At 30.9% G+C, this 20,627-nt stretch overlaps 2 protein-coding genes across 2 annotated transcripts; both read left to right on the top strand.

The window, feature by feature from the left end:
- The first annotated feature begins 1,212 nt into the window (after positions 1-1,212).
- Positions 1,213-2,618, top strand: LOC115722058 (protein CURLY FLAG LEAF 1). Its single transcript, XM_030651174.2, has 2 exons — positions 1,213-1,829; positions 1,925-2,618. Exons 1-2 carry the CDS (start codon positions 1,572-1,574, stop codon positions 2,336-2,338), a joined length of 672 nt encoding a protein of 223 aa, XP_030507034.2. The 5' UTR covers positions 1,213-1,571; the 3' UTR covers positions 2,339-2,618.
- Positions 2,619-19,287: 16,669 nt separating this feature from the next.
- LOC133031289 (uncharacterized) lies at positions 19,288-20,352 on the top strand. Its single transcript, XM_061104768.1, has one exon. It carries the CDS (start codon positions 19,288-19,290, stop codon positions 20,350-20,352), a length of 1,065 nt encoding a protein of 354 aa, XP_060960751.1.
- The last annotated feature ends 275 nt before the right edge of the window (positions 20,353-20,627 follow it).

Below are 20,627 nucleotides of genomic sequence, written 5' to 3'. Positions count from 1 at the left end.
CAACATAAGAATAATAATTTATAATTAGCCACAACTTTTTCACTTTTAATCATAAATTTTGTTGTGACAAAAGTAAAATTTTTTGTAATAATTATTAAAACTACAGAAATATATATTTATATATTAATAAATAATAATGGTAGAATTTCTCCATCTTGAAGTTTTGCACATTTAATATATACAGAATAAAAGGATTTTACCAATTTATATATTAAAAATGTTAAACTAGCTATTAGATTTTCATCCAACAACAAATTAAAAAATATATTTATGTATAATTTAGATACTTAATTAAAAAATATCAAAAATTATTTTTTTTACACTAAATCAAAAATATATTTATATAAAAAAATATCTAAATTAAACTTAATTAACTTTTTGTTTTATCTTTTTTTTTTCTCAATAACATTCTTTTTTATTTTGCTCAACCAATCGAATAACTCAACCCATGTAATATAAAAATATATATTTTTTTAAATTTTATTTAAAAATTAAGCGTAAAAATTCAAATTTTTTAAATAACATACCCATTCACTACAAAAGTCTTACTTTTAGTCATAAGAAAACTTGTGACTAAAACTAAAAATGTTGTGATTAATTAATTATAAATCATTATTCTTATGTTGTTGTTAAAATGTCCGTGCTTAAAAATATTAGTAAAAAAAATTACAATTTTTTGTGACTAAATATATTTTTAGTCACAATATCTGTTATGACTAAAATTAAATTAATAAAAACTTATATCTGAATATTATATTCTAGTCACAAGCAACTTGTTGTTACTCACATTTAGTCAGATTAAATTTATATTTTTACTAAAATGTTGTTACTAATTAAATATAGTAATTTTTTTTGTTGTTCACCCAGATATATATTATATATATATTATTCAAAAAATATATATAAATAAATCCCGTCAAATAACATAAATGTCACACCTTACATAGTTATTAGCAATAAATCGAAAGAAATAATATTACTGAAAATAGAAAAATATATATGTTATATTTGATAAATTAATTAGTCAATTATTTGTGGAAACTGATAATTAAATGGAAAATATTAATTAAAGTACAGAATTTTAGGAGAATTGAATTAATTAAGTAGCTAGGAAGGCAACAACAACAACAAGAACAATAATTAGTAATTTGTATTGTGATGGAGTTGGAGGGTGGAATCGATACTGAGGTTGGTCATGTGTAGAGATTGGTCTTAAATGCGTGTATGAAGAAAGGAGAAGTAGGAGGATTTGGGAGGCATTAAAGTGATATCTACTTCTCACCTTAAATGCTTGGCCTAGCTACTGCTCCTCCATTTAAATGCCTTCGATCAACCCAATTAAAGAACCTTCATAAGTACCTTCAAACTAATATTACTCCTCCTCCTCCTCCTTCTACTATAATTCTCTCTATTTCATTTCCCAACACTACCTAGCTCGAGATTTTCTCTACTACATAATACAATCTCAACCTCAACCCCAGCCAAGTCCTACATTCATTTCAATTAATATCAATATTTATATTATATAGTTTTACGAGTTTGTAAACATAACTATATACATAGATAGGTGGATGGAATTTCCAGAGTTGTCGTTGGCTCCAACGCAGGCTTTTGTTCATAAAAACGGCAACAACAATATTGGTTTGTCGTTGGAATCAGATCATAGCAGCGCTTCAAGAAAAAGGAAGCTCTTTCAAGATCATCATCATTTTCTCATGAATACTACTAATAATAATATTGATCATCATCATCATCAACAACCACTCAGCGTTGATCTTCAACTGAAAGATCCTCTACCTTTGGATTGGGAGCAGTGTCTCGATCTCGAAGTAATTAAAACTCTCACGCTATCATTTTCTTTTTTTCTTTATATAGAAAAATACAATTAATTAATATATATTTTTTTTGTGGGGGTGTTTGGCAGTCGGGAAAAATGTATTACTTGAACAGAAAAACGCTGAGAAAGAGCTGGAACTGGCCGATTCCGATGGAACAAGCGGCAGCCGCGGCGCTAGACCTAGAGCTCAACATGTCATCTCTCTCTGATCAGGATCATCATCATCATAACAGGACGTTAAATGGGTTCTCTGATCAGATGTTCATGAAGAGACAAAGTTCCTCTGTGGGTGGGAGCACTAACAACAACAACAACAACAACATGGTTGCTTTGGCTTGTCTCAATTGTCATCTTCTTGTTATACTCTCTAAGTCTTCTCCTTCATGCCCTAATTGCAAGTATGTCCACTCACTCCCTTCCGTCAGCCACCACAACGGTTCTCCGGCGCCGTCCAAAGTCGCTTCCGTTAAGTCTTTGAACACTTTAAGCCTCCTCAATTAACTATTAATAAATATTTAATTATGATCATGTCATTATATTATATGTATGTCATTAGAGAATTAATGTGTAAAATAGGAAGATAATGATCAAATTAATTACCATGAATGAAGTGGTGGTAGTAGTACTGCAAAATTAAGCATGAGAAATTAGATCAGAAAAATCAAGTTATGACGTCTATGTGTATCAATTATATGTTTGATCGGTTTTCTGATGAGAATAATTATATATGTATGCACGTTATTGTTGTTATATATGGATCCAACTACATTGAGTAAGTAAATATATATGTATGTATGGCGATGTAATTTAGTTGTTAGATATGCATCTTCGTTTCGTTGGGATCTTATAGTACAAGTAATTATGATTTCCAATATTATATATATATGTACGTACATAATAAATATATGTGTATCTAATTTTATTTATTTATGATAATTGTGACATCTAACATCCAACGACCCTGTGTAAAACAATCAATACGTTTCCAAATAGATTAATTTTTACATTTTATTAGTTGAAAGATATCAGAATAATATTAATTACCTCAAATTATAATAGAGTGATATGCATTGCATGTTATGCAGCCATTCGTGTGAAAAACCCGACGTCCGGCACTGTGTCTAGCCTGAGTAGGTAGGTAGGACTATTAATCATCACCAATTTCCGAATAAATTTGGGCAACACAATTAAACAACTATCAGCATATCAACAATAAATTATAATATTATAATTTGAATTTGAAATTTATATGACAGCATTTTGGTCATAGTAACAAAATTTGTTGATTTAATTGAGGCTCACCATACTAAATAATTTATGTACTATTTCAAATTATAGGTACAAGTACTATATATTTTAATTATTTATTATTTATTTTTATTTTAATTTAAGTTTTTTTTTTTATAGAAAATAAATAAAATAGTCCAGTCTATTTTTAACCCAAACACAGGATTACTTTTAACATAATCCAATCTCGTCTAATCCAGCCCAATCATTTCCAGTCTAATCCACACTACAAATACTTTTAGTGACAACTTTGTAGTCACATTATAATATTTTTCGTGACTAAATGTGACTTTTAGTCACAACAAAATGTTACTTGTGACTAAAATATAGTATTTATTTAGTTAGAAGTTGCCACTAATTTAATTTTAGTTATAACAAGTATTGTGACTAAAAATACATTTAGTCACAAAAATTTGTAATTTTTGTCACTAATACATTTAGCCACGGACCTTTTAGTCACAACATAAGAATAATAATTTATAATTAATCACAATTTTTTACTTTTAGTCACAAGTTTTGTTGTGACTAAAAGTAAAATTTTTGGTAGTGTCAGTCTAGTCATGCGTACCAAACGGATCCTATAGTCACTACACCAAAAACAACATTTAATAACACTTAAAAATGTCACAATTATACAATTTTAGTAACATTTATAGCTTTTGTAACAATTGTAAGAAATGTAAGATATGCTCATGTGAGGTAAAGTAAAGTGTCACTAAATAGTTCACTTTAGTGACAATTGAAAATGTCACTAGTAAATATTTAATATATTTATTTGTTATATTTAAAATAATTTTAGTGACATTTTAAAATTGTTACTAAATTATATTACTAACATTTATAAAAATGTTATTAAATTATAATTTTTTTTATTTTAAAAATAATTTTAATGTCATTTTAAAATTGTGACACAATTATAGTACTCGCATTTATAAAAATATCATTAAATTATTATTTTTAAAAAATATATACACATTATTAATTTTGTTATTAATCGTATACTATTTAAAATGTTATGATTTTATTAATATTAATACCAATTTAACTTATTATAAATAAATATATTATAATAACAAAAAAGAAATTATAATAAATACTATAAATTATACAAGCATGTCTCAAAATAAAGTCTAAATATTTCTTAAACAACAATAAAATTACAACAGTATTATTTATAAACAACATATGGTGAAACTTTTATTACAAGGAAATGGAAACAAACACCAACCAAAAAGAAATATATAATTTACAGCTTTACATACACAAGTTCAAATTGTTAAGATTTAATTTTTGTTTTTATGAATTAATTTGCTGTAATGATTATATGTCTTAGTCTTTGTTGTTCATTTTCTCTGACTCTTCTTATACTTCTACCTGTAAAACGCAAAGTATAATACGAATTGAATTAGTAAAATATTGGTGAATAAACAATTAAGGAAGATGAAACTTGTTAAAAGACAAATAACATACATACATTGTGTTTTCTTTCATCACAATATCTAACTAAAAAAACACCTTCCTTGTAATCTCATAAGAAATGAATAATTATGATTTCTATAGGTAAAAAAACGGAAAACAATGAAAAGGCATTACATATGAAAAAGCATTACATAAATAATAGTTATATGAAGAATTAAATTGCATAACTTACTTTATTTGTGAAGATCATGAAAGAAGAGATGAAGATATAGTAAAAAGACCTTTGGACAATAAGAGAAATTTGAAAGCAATGGGATTGGTTTTATATTTTAAACTCTGGAAACAATGGTGGCTGGCTTGGAATTAATGGCTTTTTTTTTTTTGGACCTTGGCCTGAAATGGTTACAATATTTTAATGAATATTTTGAGGATAATTGAATGAGTGTGGTGAGTAATATGACTATATGAGTATAGTGGTGAGTAGTTGTGAGATGTAGGAGAGAAAATCAAGGGATATGAGAGCATACGTGGGTTTTTTTAATATACTTTTTTGTTAGCAGTTTAAATTTTAATTTATTATTTACAATTATTATTGACAAATTAAAATTGCTACTAAATATTTTCAGTAACTATTTTTTTTTTTTATTTTAAGTGACATTTTAAAATGTCATTAAATTTAATATTTTGTGTCCTTTTTACAAATGTTAGTATTAATATATTTTAGTGATATTTTTTAAATGTTACTAAAGTTAAATATGAAAAAACTAATGGCATTTTTAATCAAATGTCACTAAAGTATATAGATAGTTACATTTTAATAAAATGTTATTAATTAAAATGTCAAGTCTTCTCTTTAAAGTGACATTTCCTATCAAATGTTACTTAAATGATATTATTATGACATTTTTTACAAATGTTACCAATCCAAATGTCACCAATTCTATATTTTGGTGTAGTGAGTGTATTCAATGAGTATTATTTAACCTATTATCATTTTTATTTTATTTTTCTTATTTTTGGGTTAATATTATTTTAGATTCTATTTTTGAGAAATTTACCCTTCATATTCTTCATTTAAATGAAAAATTACACCCTCTATTTTTTAAAAATAGTACAAAAAACACCTTGAACTCATTTTTTGTTAATTTTTTTTAATGTAATCAATCTAAAGTCAATTTTTAACTCGAATAGATACAAAAATTGTAACTATTCTAATCATAGTATCTCTAAGCCAAATTATTATTAAATTTTAATTTAATGAAAATAGAACTCAGAATATTCTTTTGAAAAGTAAAGAGTCCAAATTATTTTTTTTTTAATAAATTGTATCCATTAAAATAAGAAATCAAAGTTTAGGATACAAAACTAAAGAGGAAATCTAGTTCCTTTCCACAAAGCTTCATGATCTAAGTCTAAAGCATACTTATAGCTATACGATGAGCGACTTCATTAGCCCCTCAAGGAATATAGGTGACAGTAGCTTTAGAGAGAAAAGATAGTAAGCTTTGAATCTCCGTTGCAAACAATTTCAAATGGAGATTATGAGAAGCATTGTTACAAATATAGTGAACAAGGATTTTATAGTCGATTCAATAGAATCTGGCTGAATGGAATGGTTTCTACACCAAGGAAGAGCATGCTGGAGTGTGTGGGCTTCCATTATCAAAGGTGAGTGGAGACCCCACCATGGTGTTGCCATAGTCAAAAGTACTTCGCTGTGGTTGTTTTGAAGCCATACTGAAACCTATTTTGTAATTTTGTTCATCTTGAGCAGTGTCCATAGTAAGCTTTAGTTGATAGGGACGATGTCGCTATCTCATGGTATGATGGCTCCCGTGGTGAAGTATGAAACACAACTTTACGAGGGTTGTTGATATTTTAGTAATGCCAAGTAGTCTTCAGTCCACTGAATTATTTTGACGGGCACGAGAATGGAGTGGTGATGTAGATGTTTGTTCCTATAATGCTATATTTTCCAAACCAAGCAAGCAAAAAATTAGAACGGGCTAGTTGTGAAGGTGCTAGAAGCCAAGTGAAGTAAGTCCACACAAGTTAGAGAGGCATGATTAGGTATAAATGTAGAAAATTTTGTTAATTTGCATACCTACTGGATAGTTGAACAACTGAAAATTAAAGAGCACGTACTTGGGTCTCATACTAGCGGTTGTAATGACAACAGCTTGGTGAAGACAAAGACTTCCTTTTGTGCAAATTATATGGCTAGTTGTAAGAATATCATTGTAAGATTGCCAAAGAAAGTGTTAGATTTTAGGAGAAGTTGTTGAGTCCACATCATCTTCCACTATTTTTGGGTTGCTATCATGTTCAAGGGTGTCGGGTCAAGTTTGTGGATTAAGTTGTGTGCTTTGTGATACCCGAGTTAATAGTGTAAGCTCTGTGTGGGGTAAGGGACTAGTAATGGGTGTCAGATGTAGGGAAGGTGGTTAGCGGGATGGTGATAATGTTGGGTTTTGTGCCCTAAATAAAACCCATTTCAATATAATTAGATTTACTAGTTAATAAAGATCAGAAATAACATTTTATGTTGCATGGTTCACATGATTTATTTCATGATTATATATATAATGTATAAATTCTATTAAGTCCAGAACATATGTATTTGTTAATGATTATAGTGTTGTCAGCACAATGGAATATAATCTTGATTATATGTTCAAAAATTTATTCCCTGACTTGTCAGTTCACTGGATTTAGACTGGCATGATAATCAGCGATAGGTATTAATTCTTACACCTTGGATAAGTGTTATGTCCTTTTTAGGGTATTTGCAAAGTTAACCAGTATCGGATGTATGGAGTATACATCGGAAGGGACCGATATTGAACTTTGATTAGATATGTTAAAATTTACCGTAATATCTATTCAATTCAATATCACCTGTTGATCCTAGATCAAATGATCTTAATCCTGATATGGTTAGGTTCGATCTCAAGAGTATTATACATGTTCTTTGATTTGTTAGTTAAGCCTACTTTTGGGTCAGGGTGAACATGATAGTATAATTGAGTGGGAGCGCTAACATAGATATGGAATCTATAACTTCTATAGGAATTTAAAAGTGAAACGATGATATCCTTCGATCTTGGCTAAATAGAGATAAATGGTTGAGATCTCATTTCACTTCGCTGAAATATCATTTATACGGAGCTAAGTGTTTTAAGGATAAAAATACATTGAAGGGTGTAACGGTAATTTAGTCCCTATACATGCAGATCATCTATTAGAGGATCATTGATCAAATTTGGATTATAACAATAGATAACTAATAGCGTATCTATATCGTGGAACATATAGAGCGTTCTTTATGACTAAGAGTGCAATTACAAGATCTAGGAGTGGATTCAATAAGGAACTAATAAGTTAGGGAATTTACTTGGTAAATTCAGTTTGGCTTATTGGAAGCTCGGTTATATAGGCCCATGGTCCCCATACTAGTTGAGACCATACTGCTTGTAAGACTCAGTTAATTTATTTTAATTAATCAATTATAATTCTAAAGTTAGACTATGTCTAGTTTATGAATTTTCACTAAGCAAGGGCAAAATTGTGAAGAAAACAGATTCTAGGTTTTATTTGTTAATTAAGAGACTTTATATGTCTAATTAATAAATACATTAAATGACAATATTATTTAATAATTATTTTTTTAGTTATTAAATAATTAGAATTGGCATTTAAGTGGTTAAATTGGAAAATTGGTATTTTTGAGAAAATAGGATGGAAAAATGACAAAATGGCAAAATTGCATGTGGGACCCATTATCCTATCTATGGCCGGCCACACTTAATGAAATTTACCATTTATTTTTTTTCATTATTTTAATGCCAAATAAATCTAACCTAAACCTAGGTGGTTACCGATAAATAGATAGTGATGGCTCACATTCACACTGAACTTTGTCAGATGAAAGTTGAGCCTCCTATTCTATACATAGCCGCCACCCTCTTCCTCTCTTTTCTTCTTCTATTTTTCGAACCTTGAGTGAATGAGTGAGTGCCCACACACATCAAGTTGTATCTCAATCATAGTGTGGAAGATTGTGAAGAATCCAACCAACAAGAAGGAAAATCAGCATCAAGGAAGGAGAGAAAGAGATCCAGGTTCAGATCTTGGTGATGCTCTGCTACAGAAAGGAATCAAGGGCTAGAGATCTGAACGGAAGGAGTCATTAGATTTTGCTGCACCCAATGCAAGGTTTCCTAAATTTTATATGTGTTTATTTCATTATTTTAGAATTCATATTAGGATGTTAATGAAACATACATGGTAGTAAATCTAGATCCTGGTAAAATATTTCCAACAGATAATGGCTTGGTTGATGTCAGTAGGGAAGATATTATGGATTTTTGGAATGTTCCATTCTTTAGTACGGGTTATAAAGTCTGGTACTACCATACTGCCATCTCAGATGTGTTTCAGGTAGGTCAACTTGCCATATCCTGGGATTCAAGCGTCATTAATTAAAGATTGAGAATGTAGAACAATCACCCACTGATTTTCAAAGACCTGACATGAGAAGTTCCTTCCCCGAAGAGATATTAATCCAAACAAGAGAAGGCCTATGACCTTTAGCAAATTCTAGGAAGGTTGTGTGGGGAAAATATCGAGATTTTAATAAGGTTGCAACTAGGGAATGAGGAGCCTGAAGTGATCGCTAAGCTTATTTGGCCAACATCGCCTGGTTGAAAACTTTCATTGAACATAAACTAAGACCGCCATGGAACTTGGAATAGCTAAGGGAGGACCATTTTTTCCAATAGGTTTTACAATGATGTTCAGTTCCTCCCCACTAAAAGCGATCCATCATAGACTCAAGCTTGGAATGAAAGAAAGCTAGGAGTTTGAAGCAAACCATGGCATAAGAGGGTATGGCTAGGACTACTAATTTCAAGAGAACTTCTTTTCCCCCTTTGGAGAAGTGTTTTGAATTCCATTTGTTCAAATCAGACTAGACCCGATCCTTAATGTAATTGAAGGCCTCTTTTTTTGATCGACCAAAGGTTTAGGGCAAGCCTAGATATTTCTCAATTGAGTCCTGAATTGGAATGCCAAGGAGAGAGGTGATGTGGTTTTGTATGTCCTCGATCGTTGGTGTTGGGTGAGAAACAGAGAGAAGACTTTCTTTAATTGACCATTTGGACAGAAGCTAGGCTGTAATCATGTAGGACATCCTTGATTGTAGTCGTAGCGATTGGGGAGCTGCATTGAAGAGTAGGTTGTCGTCAGCGAAGAATAGGTGTGAAATTATTGGGGTAGTGCGTGCAATTTCAATACCAAGGGAATGTTTACGAGGGTTAGACTATTGAGCTTTATGAGTAATGAGAAAGGAGTGGCCTTCTGAGCACAAGAGAAATAAGTATGGGGAGAGTGGTGTTGAATTTTGTGCCTTAAATGAAACCTATTTTGATATAATCAGATTTAATAATTAATAAAAGATCAGAAATTATTTTATGTTGCATGGTTCACATGATTTATTTCATGATTATATGTTTAATGTATAAATTCTATTAAGTCTAAAACATATACTTATTCATGATTATATTGTTGTCAACACAATGAAATATAATCATGATTATATGCTCAAAAGTTTAACTCCCATGATTTTTCAGTACACTGGATTTAGACTGACATGGTAATCGTTCATAAAGTATACTTATACCTTGGATAAGTGTTATGTCCTTTCTAGGGCATTGGCAAAGTATACCAATATCAGATGTATGAAGTATATATTAGATTAGACTGATATTGATCTTGGATAAGCTATCATAAACTTACTGTTATATATTTCTAAGTCAATATCATTGGTTGATCTTAGGTCTATAGATCTTAATTCTGAGATGGTTAGGTTCGATCTCAATTGTATTATTTATGTTCTTAAAGTTGTTCATCAAAGTCTGATCGGCTCCTTTATCTTAGTAATGTCCATTTGCTTCACGTTCTCACATATTTGGCTTACTTCTGACAAATGTCCAAGAAATGGTCAACCCCTTGATTATACTACGTTGATAATCTATTTGTACTCATCCAATTTCTATATCCATTCGAAAACTTCTAAAAAAAATTATTTAGTTGTTTGTTTGAATATGTGTAGTAAATAGTTAGTTAAATTAATTACCACACATATATAATTTTTAGTGAAATTTATGCATTTTTAGTGAAATTTATCCTAATTCTACCAAAATTTTGGCAGTCTAACGGATGTAATTAGACGTTCTCAAAAATTTTAAATATGAAAAAAATAATAGATAAAACATATAAAATAATACAAAATAACAAAAAATATTAACATACAAAAATTATCCATCCATTGGACCGCAATACATATGTATTCGCAAAACCTACGGTTGAATATTTAAGGTATTCAAACTCATCTAACATGCATATTCCACCCATTCGATTGCTATACAATTAATCGCTGAAACCTATGTGACGCCCTGAATCTCAGGGACGCCACGTGTGTACTTTTACAATCTTATTATCACTAACCTATTAGTTTAGGAAAAGTGTGGTTTAATTAAAATCTATAATTAAAATTAAAATAAAAACTTTCTTTAAAAATACTGTCGTAATTTGGGGATCCCCTGCTAATAAAATTTCTATATAACAAATTTCAAAATCATTATTACCAAAAATAAAGTTACGTTTCCAAACATAAAAGAAAAGAAGTCGATCCCGCTTCCCGGAAGCCAAGACACCACAGCTGATATGTACACTGTTGGAAGACCTCTTGCTCATGGTTGAACACAACTTTTAACCTTTTACCTGCACCATGAAGCACCCGTGAGTCATAATGACTCAACAAGAAAAGCTATTAATCAAAACCAATAAAAACACAAATATTCCTATCATATCATAGCATACATACTCGTTTTTCATTATCTACTCAGCCTGCATATATAGTATTAACGTCTATACTAACCGTATATTATACAATATAAAGATAACATAGCATCTTACCGTGAATACCTTTATAATTACACTAATCAAATATTCATTCAGTCAGACTATAACAAAATGTATTGATTACAACTCATCACCTAATAACATGCTTAGTTCATTTCAAAATATCGTAATCACACAATCCTGGTACTTTATAAAGTACCCTTACCACTCGTTAACCACGAGCTACATATGTCACTATCGTTGCCCAATACAACAAATGATAAGTAAGAAACCTATCCGCGGTTTCAAGAATAATTACTCATGACGGTAATGACCGTTACCAATCCTCACCACTCGTTATCCACGAGCTTCGTATGTCACTATTGTTGCCCAGTAAAGCAAACGATAAGTAAGAAACCTATCTGCGGTTTCAAGAGTAATTACTCATAAGGATAATAACTGTATCTTAATTCATTCACAACAACAGTGATAACCGTGTTCTTCCCTTATTCAGAAACAATTCACAAACGACAATAATCTTTTCTCACCATTACCTCGATTACTATCAAGTCACAACAAATACATATTGGGATCTCGATCATAATCGAGACCGTAACAATTATATCATTAACCATAAATATTGCTTAATACATTTCTTACCTCAAGTCCAAAGTCAAGTATGTGGGGCGACCTGAGTGTAACGATGTTTGAAAATTTTAGGTCCTATGTCACGGCAAAGGTAACTCAATAAGGGTTTATTCCAAAATACTGTCCAAAACCCCCCATAAAATAACCTAGGGTTTTTAACCGAAACTTATGGTGAAAAAACCCTAAATTAAAATACATATTTTGGCTCTATTCTATGTCTCATATTGTATAGCTCTTCATAAGCTTCGAAACGGTATATAGAATGTCTAAAACGGACACCCGAGTGAAAAGTTATGGCTAAAATACGAAAATTGGCGATTCCTTGAAATTGACCATCCGAAATTCCGGTTGGTGCAGCTCTGGACCATCCGGAATTCTGGTTCACCACACCAGAAACTCAAAAAATTGAGATCTTCAAAGTCCCAAAACTTGCTCCAAACCTAAACAATTATTCCCAAACTTCACAGAACAGCTCTATAACATGTATACAACATATCTCAACACTCAAAACCAACAATTAACTTACAATCACAACTTCACCATTATTGAAAGAGTTTTGAGTTCTTAAACTCTAACTCACTCAACTCAAACTACAACTACAAATGCAACCACACCTGCCTAATTGCTCTAGATTAAACCAAAAATATATACTCAACATAATCCAAGCATCAATTAACATCAACTCATCCATTTGCTCAAAATTACATTCTCAAGTAAATTAAAACCTTTTCAAACTTCATCTAATCCAACCCAAACTGAACAACCATTAATCTAAGCTAAAAGAATCTAAATAATCCTTCAATATCAAAGCTTAAAACAACCCTAGACTCAGGTTAAATATACAGCTTTGAATTCTCAAAGAAAATCACCCATACATTCTATAAACTTAAGAAATTCAAAGATAAAAGTCTCCAAATCTTACCTCAAGACTACACCACCTCTAAACCCTGTTAATTCAGCCAAATTAATGAGAAAGATTCCCTTGTTGTTGCTGGTATTCATGGCCACGAAAGAGAAAAAGAAAATGAGGGATAAGCTTAAGGTGATAATCCTTTTATTTCCTTCTAATTCCCACCTTTTCCTATTTTGTTTATTATGTTTATTGTATATATTTTTTTAACTAAATAACCTAGTAATAATCAGCCACCAAACTACATATGACAAAAAAAGTACATATTTATCCTCAAAATGTCCATTTTGCCCCTTATGCAAACCCTAGGGGTATTTTGGTATTTTTTTCTAACTTATCTACTAAACCGATAACTCAAAACTCTAAACTAGTCCGATATAAAATCCAATTCAATTTCATCTTTTATTGTCATGACATTGCTGACCTTCCCGTCAAGTTCCACAATTGTTAGGCTCGAATATATATATATTATTCGAATTATGGTATCTACGATACCCACATATTTTAACATAATCTCCGTAATTAATAAATTACGCTTTATTTACTCATATTTACCTAATCAACTCATAATTAGTTTATGTAAGATTATAATCCTACTCTAATGCCCACTTAATCACATATTTAATAAAATATGACCAATTAAAATATAATTATATTTTCTGGGATATTACAACCTACTTCACTACAGATGAATATCTAAGATATTCAAACTCCACTAAATAAAGATTTTTTAAGTTTTAGTGATTATATTTTTCTCCAATAAAGATAGTTATTTGTGCGCTCTTCAATCAACATAAAGAACCCGATACCTATAAAATATTTAAAATATTAAATTGAAAGCTTACTCAAACAACATCACACTAATAGCTAAAAATAATTGAAGTTAACCATGCGAAACACTTCAATTTTTTCTAATATTGTTAAATATTGAAAGAAAAAATAAATAGATTACCAAGTCTAATATAGCACCTCAAAATTTTTCAAATGCTATCAACACCGATAAACACCAACAAATAATTAACAACACACAATTAATTAAATAATTAAATCAAATTAATTAAAATTAAACTTATAATAAACTTTTTTCCCTAAAAATAATCATAAACTTATAATAAAATATTTATTTACCTAAATTTATACAATAATATATTTTACTAATAATAATTTTTAATTTTACCTAAACTAAATTAAAACAACTAATTCACTTTTACAATAACAAATAAAATAAATAAACGTTTTACCTGAACTTAAATCTTTTATATTTTAACATATTTTTCTAAATATTTTTTACTCGTCATATTTTTTACAATAATAACTAACTTTAATATACATTAATTTTCTTAAACCACATCAAATATTTACACATTAAATTTATATATTCACAACTAATTTTAAATTAAACACATTAAATTTAAATATATATATTCAGCTAAACAATATATGTATATAAATATATATAGGGTAAATACCATTTTGGACTCTGTGTTTTACAAAAGTTACAGATTGGACCCTGTTTTTTGTTGAATGACAAAATGGACCCTGCATTTTCTAAAATAGTAAAAATAGGACCCTGAGCTTAATTTTTGACAACTTTTTTTTTAATACAACCAACTTGAAGACAATGCTTAATACGAATAGATACAAAAAATGTAAACAGTTTTGTCATAGCACTTTTAGATCGAATTATAATTAAACTTTATTTTGAGAAAAAATCAATTTAGGGTCCTATTTGTACTATTTTAGAAAATACAGGGTCCATTTTGTCATTTAACAAAACACAGGGTCCAGTTGGTAACTTTTACAAAACAGAGGGTCCAAAATGGTATTTATCCTATTTAAATATATTTATACATGGAGAAGGTTTGAATGATTACATTAAATATGTAACCATCATGGTTACATTTTTTTTAGCCATTACATTACTATTGAATAGTTATGATTAATTTAAAAATAAATATTAATTAACTTATAACCTAATAATTACTTAATATTTTATTTTCTTATCAGAATTTAAAATTAAATTAATTATAATTATTGATTTTTGGTAATTTATTATTAAATAAAGACCTTTTAGCACTTTTTTTGCCCTTAAATTATTAAAATTTTTATATCAAAACTCTTTATAATTTAAAATTATACATATATAATCTCATAATTAAAATTTTATTATACCTATAACTTTAATTAAAATTACAACAGTTAATTATTTAGTTTTTTTTAATTAAATATTTAAAAGGTAAAAAGTAAAATATATAGGTTGAATGTATTTTCTAAAAAAAAATGGATGAACTCCTCCATCCTTTTTTTTATAAGGAGTTATTTACTCAAAAAACCAAACTAGAGTCAAAAAACAAAGCTGAGCTCTCCAAGAAAACGAAACAACCTCAAACTCGAATAGAAAAACTCATATTTAGTTCTTCTAGTTGTAAGAAAATAATTTAATATCATTTAAAAATAATTAATTATTTAAAAATTTATTGTACAAGAAGAGAATTTTAATTTGTTTAAAAAAAAGACTAATTTTTTTTGTGAAAAAATAAAGTTAATTGTAAATGTTATAATTAAATGGTTTAACTGTTAAAATAATTATAGTAGGAATCTATATACAAAATTATTTATAAATATTAATTGCTAAAAGAGGTTTTGATAAATACTTAATTAATTATTTTAAGAAAATAGTTAATTATAATTAATTAATTCTAAAAAAAGAATGTTTAGCTATTGGTAACATGCTATTACAGATAAGAAAAATATAACCATGATGGTTATAATAACAATATAAGCATTGAGTAGTCACCCTATATATATTTAGATTTAACAAAAAATAATAAATATATATAAATATAGAAATAAGTAAATATATATACATTGAGAAGATAGAGGAGATAAGCAACGCGACGGAGGACGGAGGATCGATCGCGTACAGACGCAACGAAGATGGAGGAGATACATGGAGAGAGAGAGAGAGAGAGAGAGAGAGAGAGAGAGAGAGAGAGAGAGAGAGAGAGAGAGAGAGAGAGAGAGAGAGAGAGAGAGAGAGAGAGAGAGAATTCTTAGTTATCACACTTCACTAGCATTGGTAAAATTCTTAGTTATCCTTTGAATAAAGCCTTGAATTTTTATTCTAATTCTAATTCTCTTTTTTATTGCTCTATCTGTCACTACGCTAAATAAAGGAAGTTACCTTTTGCATCTAATCATAATATTGATGAAAATTACTTTGATCTTATCCATATTGACATATGGGGGCCTTTTAATACCATACTGAGGGTTTCAAGAATTTTATTACTATTGTAGATGATTGTTCAAGATACACTTGGATACATCTCATTAGACACTAGTCTGAAGCCCAAATTGTCCTTCCCCAATTCATAAGGCAAGTTCAAAATCAATATAACAAAACTGTCAAAGGGGTAAGGTCTGATAATGCAAAAGAGCTACAGTTCAAAACCTTGTTTAGTGAACTTGGGATTATACATTATCACTCCTGTGTCCAAAGACATCAACAAAGTTCTATTATTGAGAGAAAACAACAACATTTACTCAATGTGGCTAGAACACTTCTTTTTAAATCCTATGTTCCTTTAGTTTATTGGGGAGAGTGTGTGTCAAATGCCGCGTACCTTATTAATAGGACACCAACATCCAATCGAAAGAACAAGTCTCATTTTCATATTCTCTATTCTAAGCCACCTGCATATGAACATTTGAAAGGTTTTGGTTGTTTGGCTTATGCCTCAACCTTAAGTCAATCTAGGTCTAAGTTTACTCTGAGATCAGCTCCATGAATCTTCCTTGAATACCCTACTGGCATGAAGGCATATAGGTTTCTTGACTTAAACACAAACAATGTCTTTAATTCAAGAGATGTTTACTTCTACGAGTAGATTTTTCCTTTTGTTAAAACAGGAGTAATAGCTACTCCATATGAAAGAATTTCTCTAATGTTCACGGTGATCCTGCTTACCAGCAATTGCATACTGATCACTTGCATACAGACCACTTGTGCACTGCACAATTGCATTCTGAACCATTGCATACAACACAATCTGCTCCATCCAATAAGGTTTTACCTATGTCTACCCTTGATTCTATATATGTACCCTCTTCTAATCAAAGTAAGTGAGGGAGACACATAAAAAAACCTTCATACCTAAATGATTATCATTGATTTTTGGCCACTAACCCTACTGCTTTATCTTTTCATGGCTCTTTTATTACTCCTTATCCTTTGTCTCAAGTTATCAATTACAGCAGGTTGTCACCAGCTTTTCGAGCAGTTTCCTTGGCCATTTCAAGTCACTTTGAACCTGAATTTTTCAGCCAAGCTCATGGCATTCTAGAATGGGATAATGTCATGGATTTTGAAATTGATGCACTTGAGGAAAACAACACTTGGATTGTTGTTTCTTTACCTGAAGATCAACATGTTATTGGCTCAAGGTGGGTTTACAAGATAAAATTTAATGCTGATGGCATTGTTGAATGATTTAAAGCTAGGTTGGTTGCCAAGGGGTACAACCAACAGGAGGGGATAGACTATACTGATACATTTGCACCATTAACTAAGTTGGTTACTGTGAAATTAGTTCTTGCTTTGGCTGCTATGAAAGGTTGGTACCTACATCAATTGGATGTAAACAATCCTTTCTTACATGGAGACTTAAAAGAAGATGTTTACATGTCTTTACCTCAAGGATATAAGCCAAAAGGGGAGCTACCACACAATCTTGTTTGCAAATTGCAGAAGTCACTTTATTGTTTAAAGCAAGCTTGTAGGCAATGATTTGCCGAGTTTTCTAGTGCTTTGGTTGATGAAGGTTTTCATCATTCTATAACAGATCACTCATTATTCATCAAACACTTCAATGGAAATTGCATATTTCTATTAGTGTATGTTGATGATATTATTCTTGCAAGCAATTATTGGAAATATTTTACCAGAATCTAGATTTACTAACAAGTATGTTTCATTAACATCCTAATATGAATTCTAACACAATGACATAAACACATAAGGGTTTAAGAAAACCTTACATTGGGTGCAGCGGAATATAATGACTCCTTCCGTTCAGATCTCTAGCCCTTGCTTCCTTTCTGTAGCAGAGCATTATCAAGATCTGAACTTGGATCTCTTTCTCTCGTTCTTGAGACCGATTCTCCTTCTTGTTGATTGGATTCTTTACAGTCTTACACACTATGATTGAGATGCCACTTGATGTGTGTGGGCACTCACTCTATCACTCAAGGCTGAATAGTTTGAAGAAGAAAAGAGAAGGAATGGTAATTTCATCCTATAGAGAAAGAAGGCTTAAAATTTTACAGAACGAATGTGATGTATCATCAATCTTTTCTCTTAAGCCATCACTATCTATTTATAGGTAACCACCTAGGTTTAAGTTAGAATTAATTAGCATTAAAATAATAAAAAAAAAATAAATGGTAAATTACACTAAGTGTGGCCCACTTTGCAATTTTGCCATTTTGTCATTTTCCCATCCCATTTTCTCGAAAACGCTAATGTTCCAATTTAACTAGTTAAATGTCAATTCCAATTATTTAATAACTAAAAATTAATTATTAAATAATATTGTCATTTAATATATTTATTAATTAGACTAATAAAGTCTCTTAATTAATGAATAAAATCTAGAATCTCTTTTCTTCACAATTTTTCCCTTGCTTAGTGAAAATTCATAAACTAGACATAGTCTAATTTTAGAATTATAATTGATTAATTAAAATCAATTAACTGAGTCTTACAAGAAGTATGGTCTCAACTAGTATGGGGACCATGGGCCTATATAACCGAGCTTTCAATAAGCAGACTAAGAATTTACCAAGTAAATTCACTTACTTATTAATTCCTTGTTGCATCCACGCATAGAACTTGGAATTGCACTCTCAGTCATATAGAACACTCTTTATGTTCCACGATATAGATATACTATAAATTATCCATTGTTATAATCCCAATAATCAATGATCATTTATAGATGATCTACATTGCATAGGCATAAAATTACTGTTACACCCTTTCAATGTATTTTAACACATTTTCCTATCAACTCTGAATCGAATTGAAGCAGTTGGTTTTCTCTCTTTGAATTTGAGTACCACTTCTAAATATAAACCATCAAGTCTTTCTATCTATAATTAATTAGGATTCCATATAGTCTTGTCTTTTGACATGGTGAGGTTGTCTCTTTGATTTTGTTTTGTTTTGTTGAGTTTTGTCTGGTTTTTTACGGTGGTGCGAGGACTGGTTGAGATGGCGTTTACGATGGCAGCAGAGTATGGCTTTGAGGATCTTGGTGGTAGCTTGTCGATCATCCCACTCGAGGAGGAGGAGGAGCCAGCAGTTCAATACGATAGGCCGTTGGTTGATGATGCCGAGGTCGATACTCGGTGGAGCATAGTTGGTCGATTTCTTACGGACTCTCCGATCGACTTCATGGCGATGGAAAACTTGATGGCGGTTCTATGGAAGCCAGGTATGGGTATGTATGTGAAAGATTTGGGAGCAAATAGATTTATTTTTCAATTCTATCATGAGATAGATATTCAGCGGGTCATTGATCGTAGTCCATGGACGTTCAAAAATGCTCCGTTAATCTCTGAGAGATTGAAAACTGGGGACATTCCAAGGGCGTTGCGGCTGCATCACCTCGAAATATGGGTTCAATTGCATGATATTCAGGCGGGTTTTAAGACGGAAAGGGTGGTTTCGGACGCTGCGAACTATATCGGAAGCTTTGTTAAAACCGATGAGAATAACTTCAATGGTGTTTGGAGGGAATATCTCAGGGTGCAGGTTCGGATCGATATCGAGAAGCCATTAAAACGGCGGATGAAGTTGCAGCTAACCGGTGGTGAGTGGTTTTGGATAAATTTTTGTTATGAATTTGTGCCGACTTTTTGTTTTATTTGTGGAGTTATAGGCCACACCGATCAATATTGCTCTAGGTTATTTATCCAACCTATTGCTTCTATTGTCAAACCATATGGTTCGTTCATGAAGGCGGTCCCTCGGAGAACACAATACGCTATGGGATCTAAGTGGCTCCGATTGGCGTCTGGAGGGGCTGGGAATTTTGGTGCGTCGGCCTCTGGTGGTGTTGGGAGTTCTGGTACGTCGGGGCATGTCCAGCAAGGTGGTGAGGTTTTCCAGCCGAGAGGAGATAGGAGATTAAATGCCCATGATTTTCGGAGTGAACAGCAAAGAGAAATTCCACAAATGGAGGGTCAAAGATTGATGCATGGGAATAGGGATGTGGTTGGTGGCCATGCAAGATTCATGGGAATTAATGCCGTGAATAGTGATGTAATTGATGGGGAGATATATTAGGAAGTAATGGATTTAATGAGGTGGCAGCCGATTGTGATATTGATGAGGAAGGAATGATTTTCCTTGAAACTAAAAGGAAAAGGTTGGGCCAAGAACTTCTTAGTGGGCCGAATGGGCCTTTGGAGATTAATAACATGATTTTGGGCCAGGAGAATGGGGCTCAATCAAAAAACGATTTATTGGCGGGCTCGTTCGATCGGGTTCGCCAATCATCATGAGTATATTGAGCTGGAATTGCCATGGGCTTGGGAACCCAGGGACGTTTCAATTCCTTA

Source organism: Cannabis sativa, chromosome 9 (assembly GCF_029168945.1).
Source record: "Cannabis sativa cultivar Pink pepper isolate KNU-18-1 chromosome 9, ASM2916894v1, whole genome shotgun sequence".
NCBI lineage: Eukaryota > Viridiplantae > Streptophyta > Magnoliopsida > Rosales > Cannabaceae > Cannabis > Cannabis sativa.
This window is presented reverse-complemented; position numbering and strand designations above follow the sequence as displayed.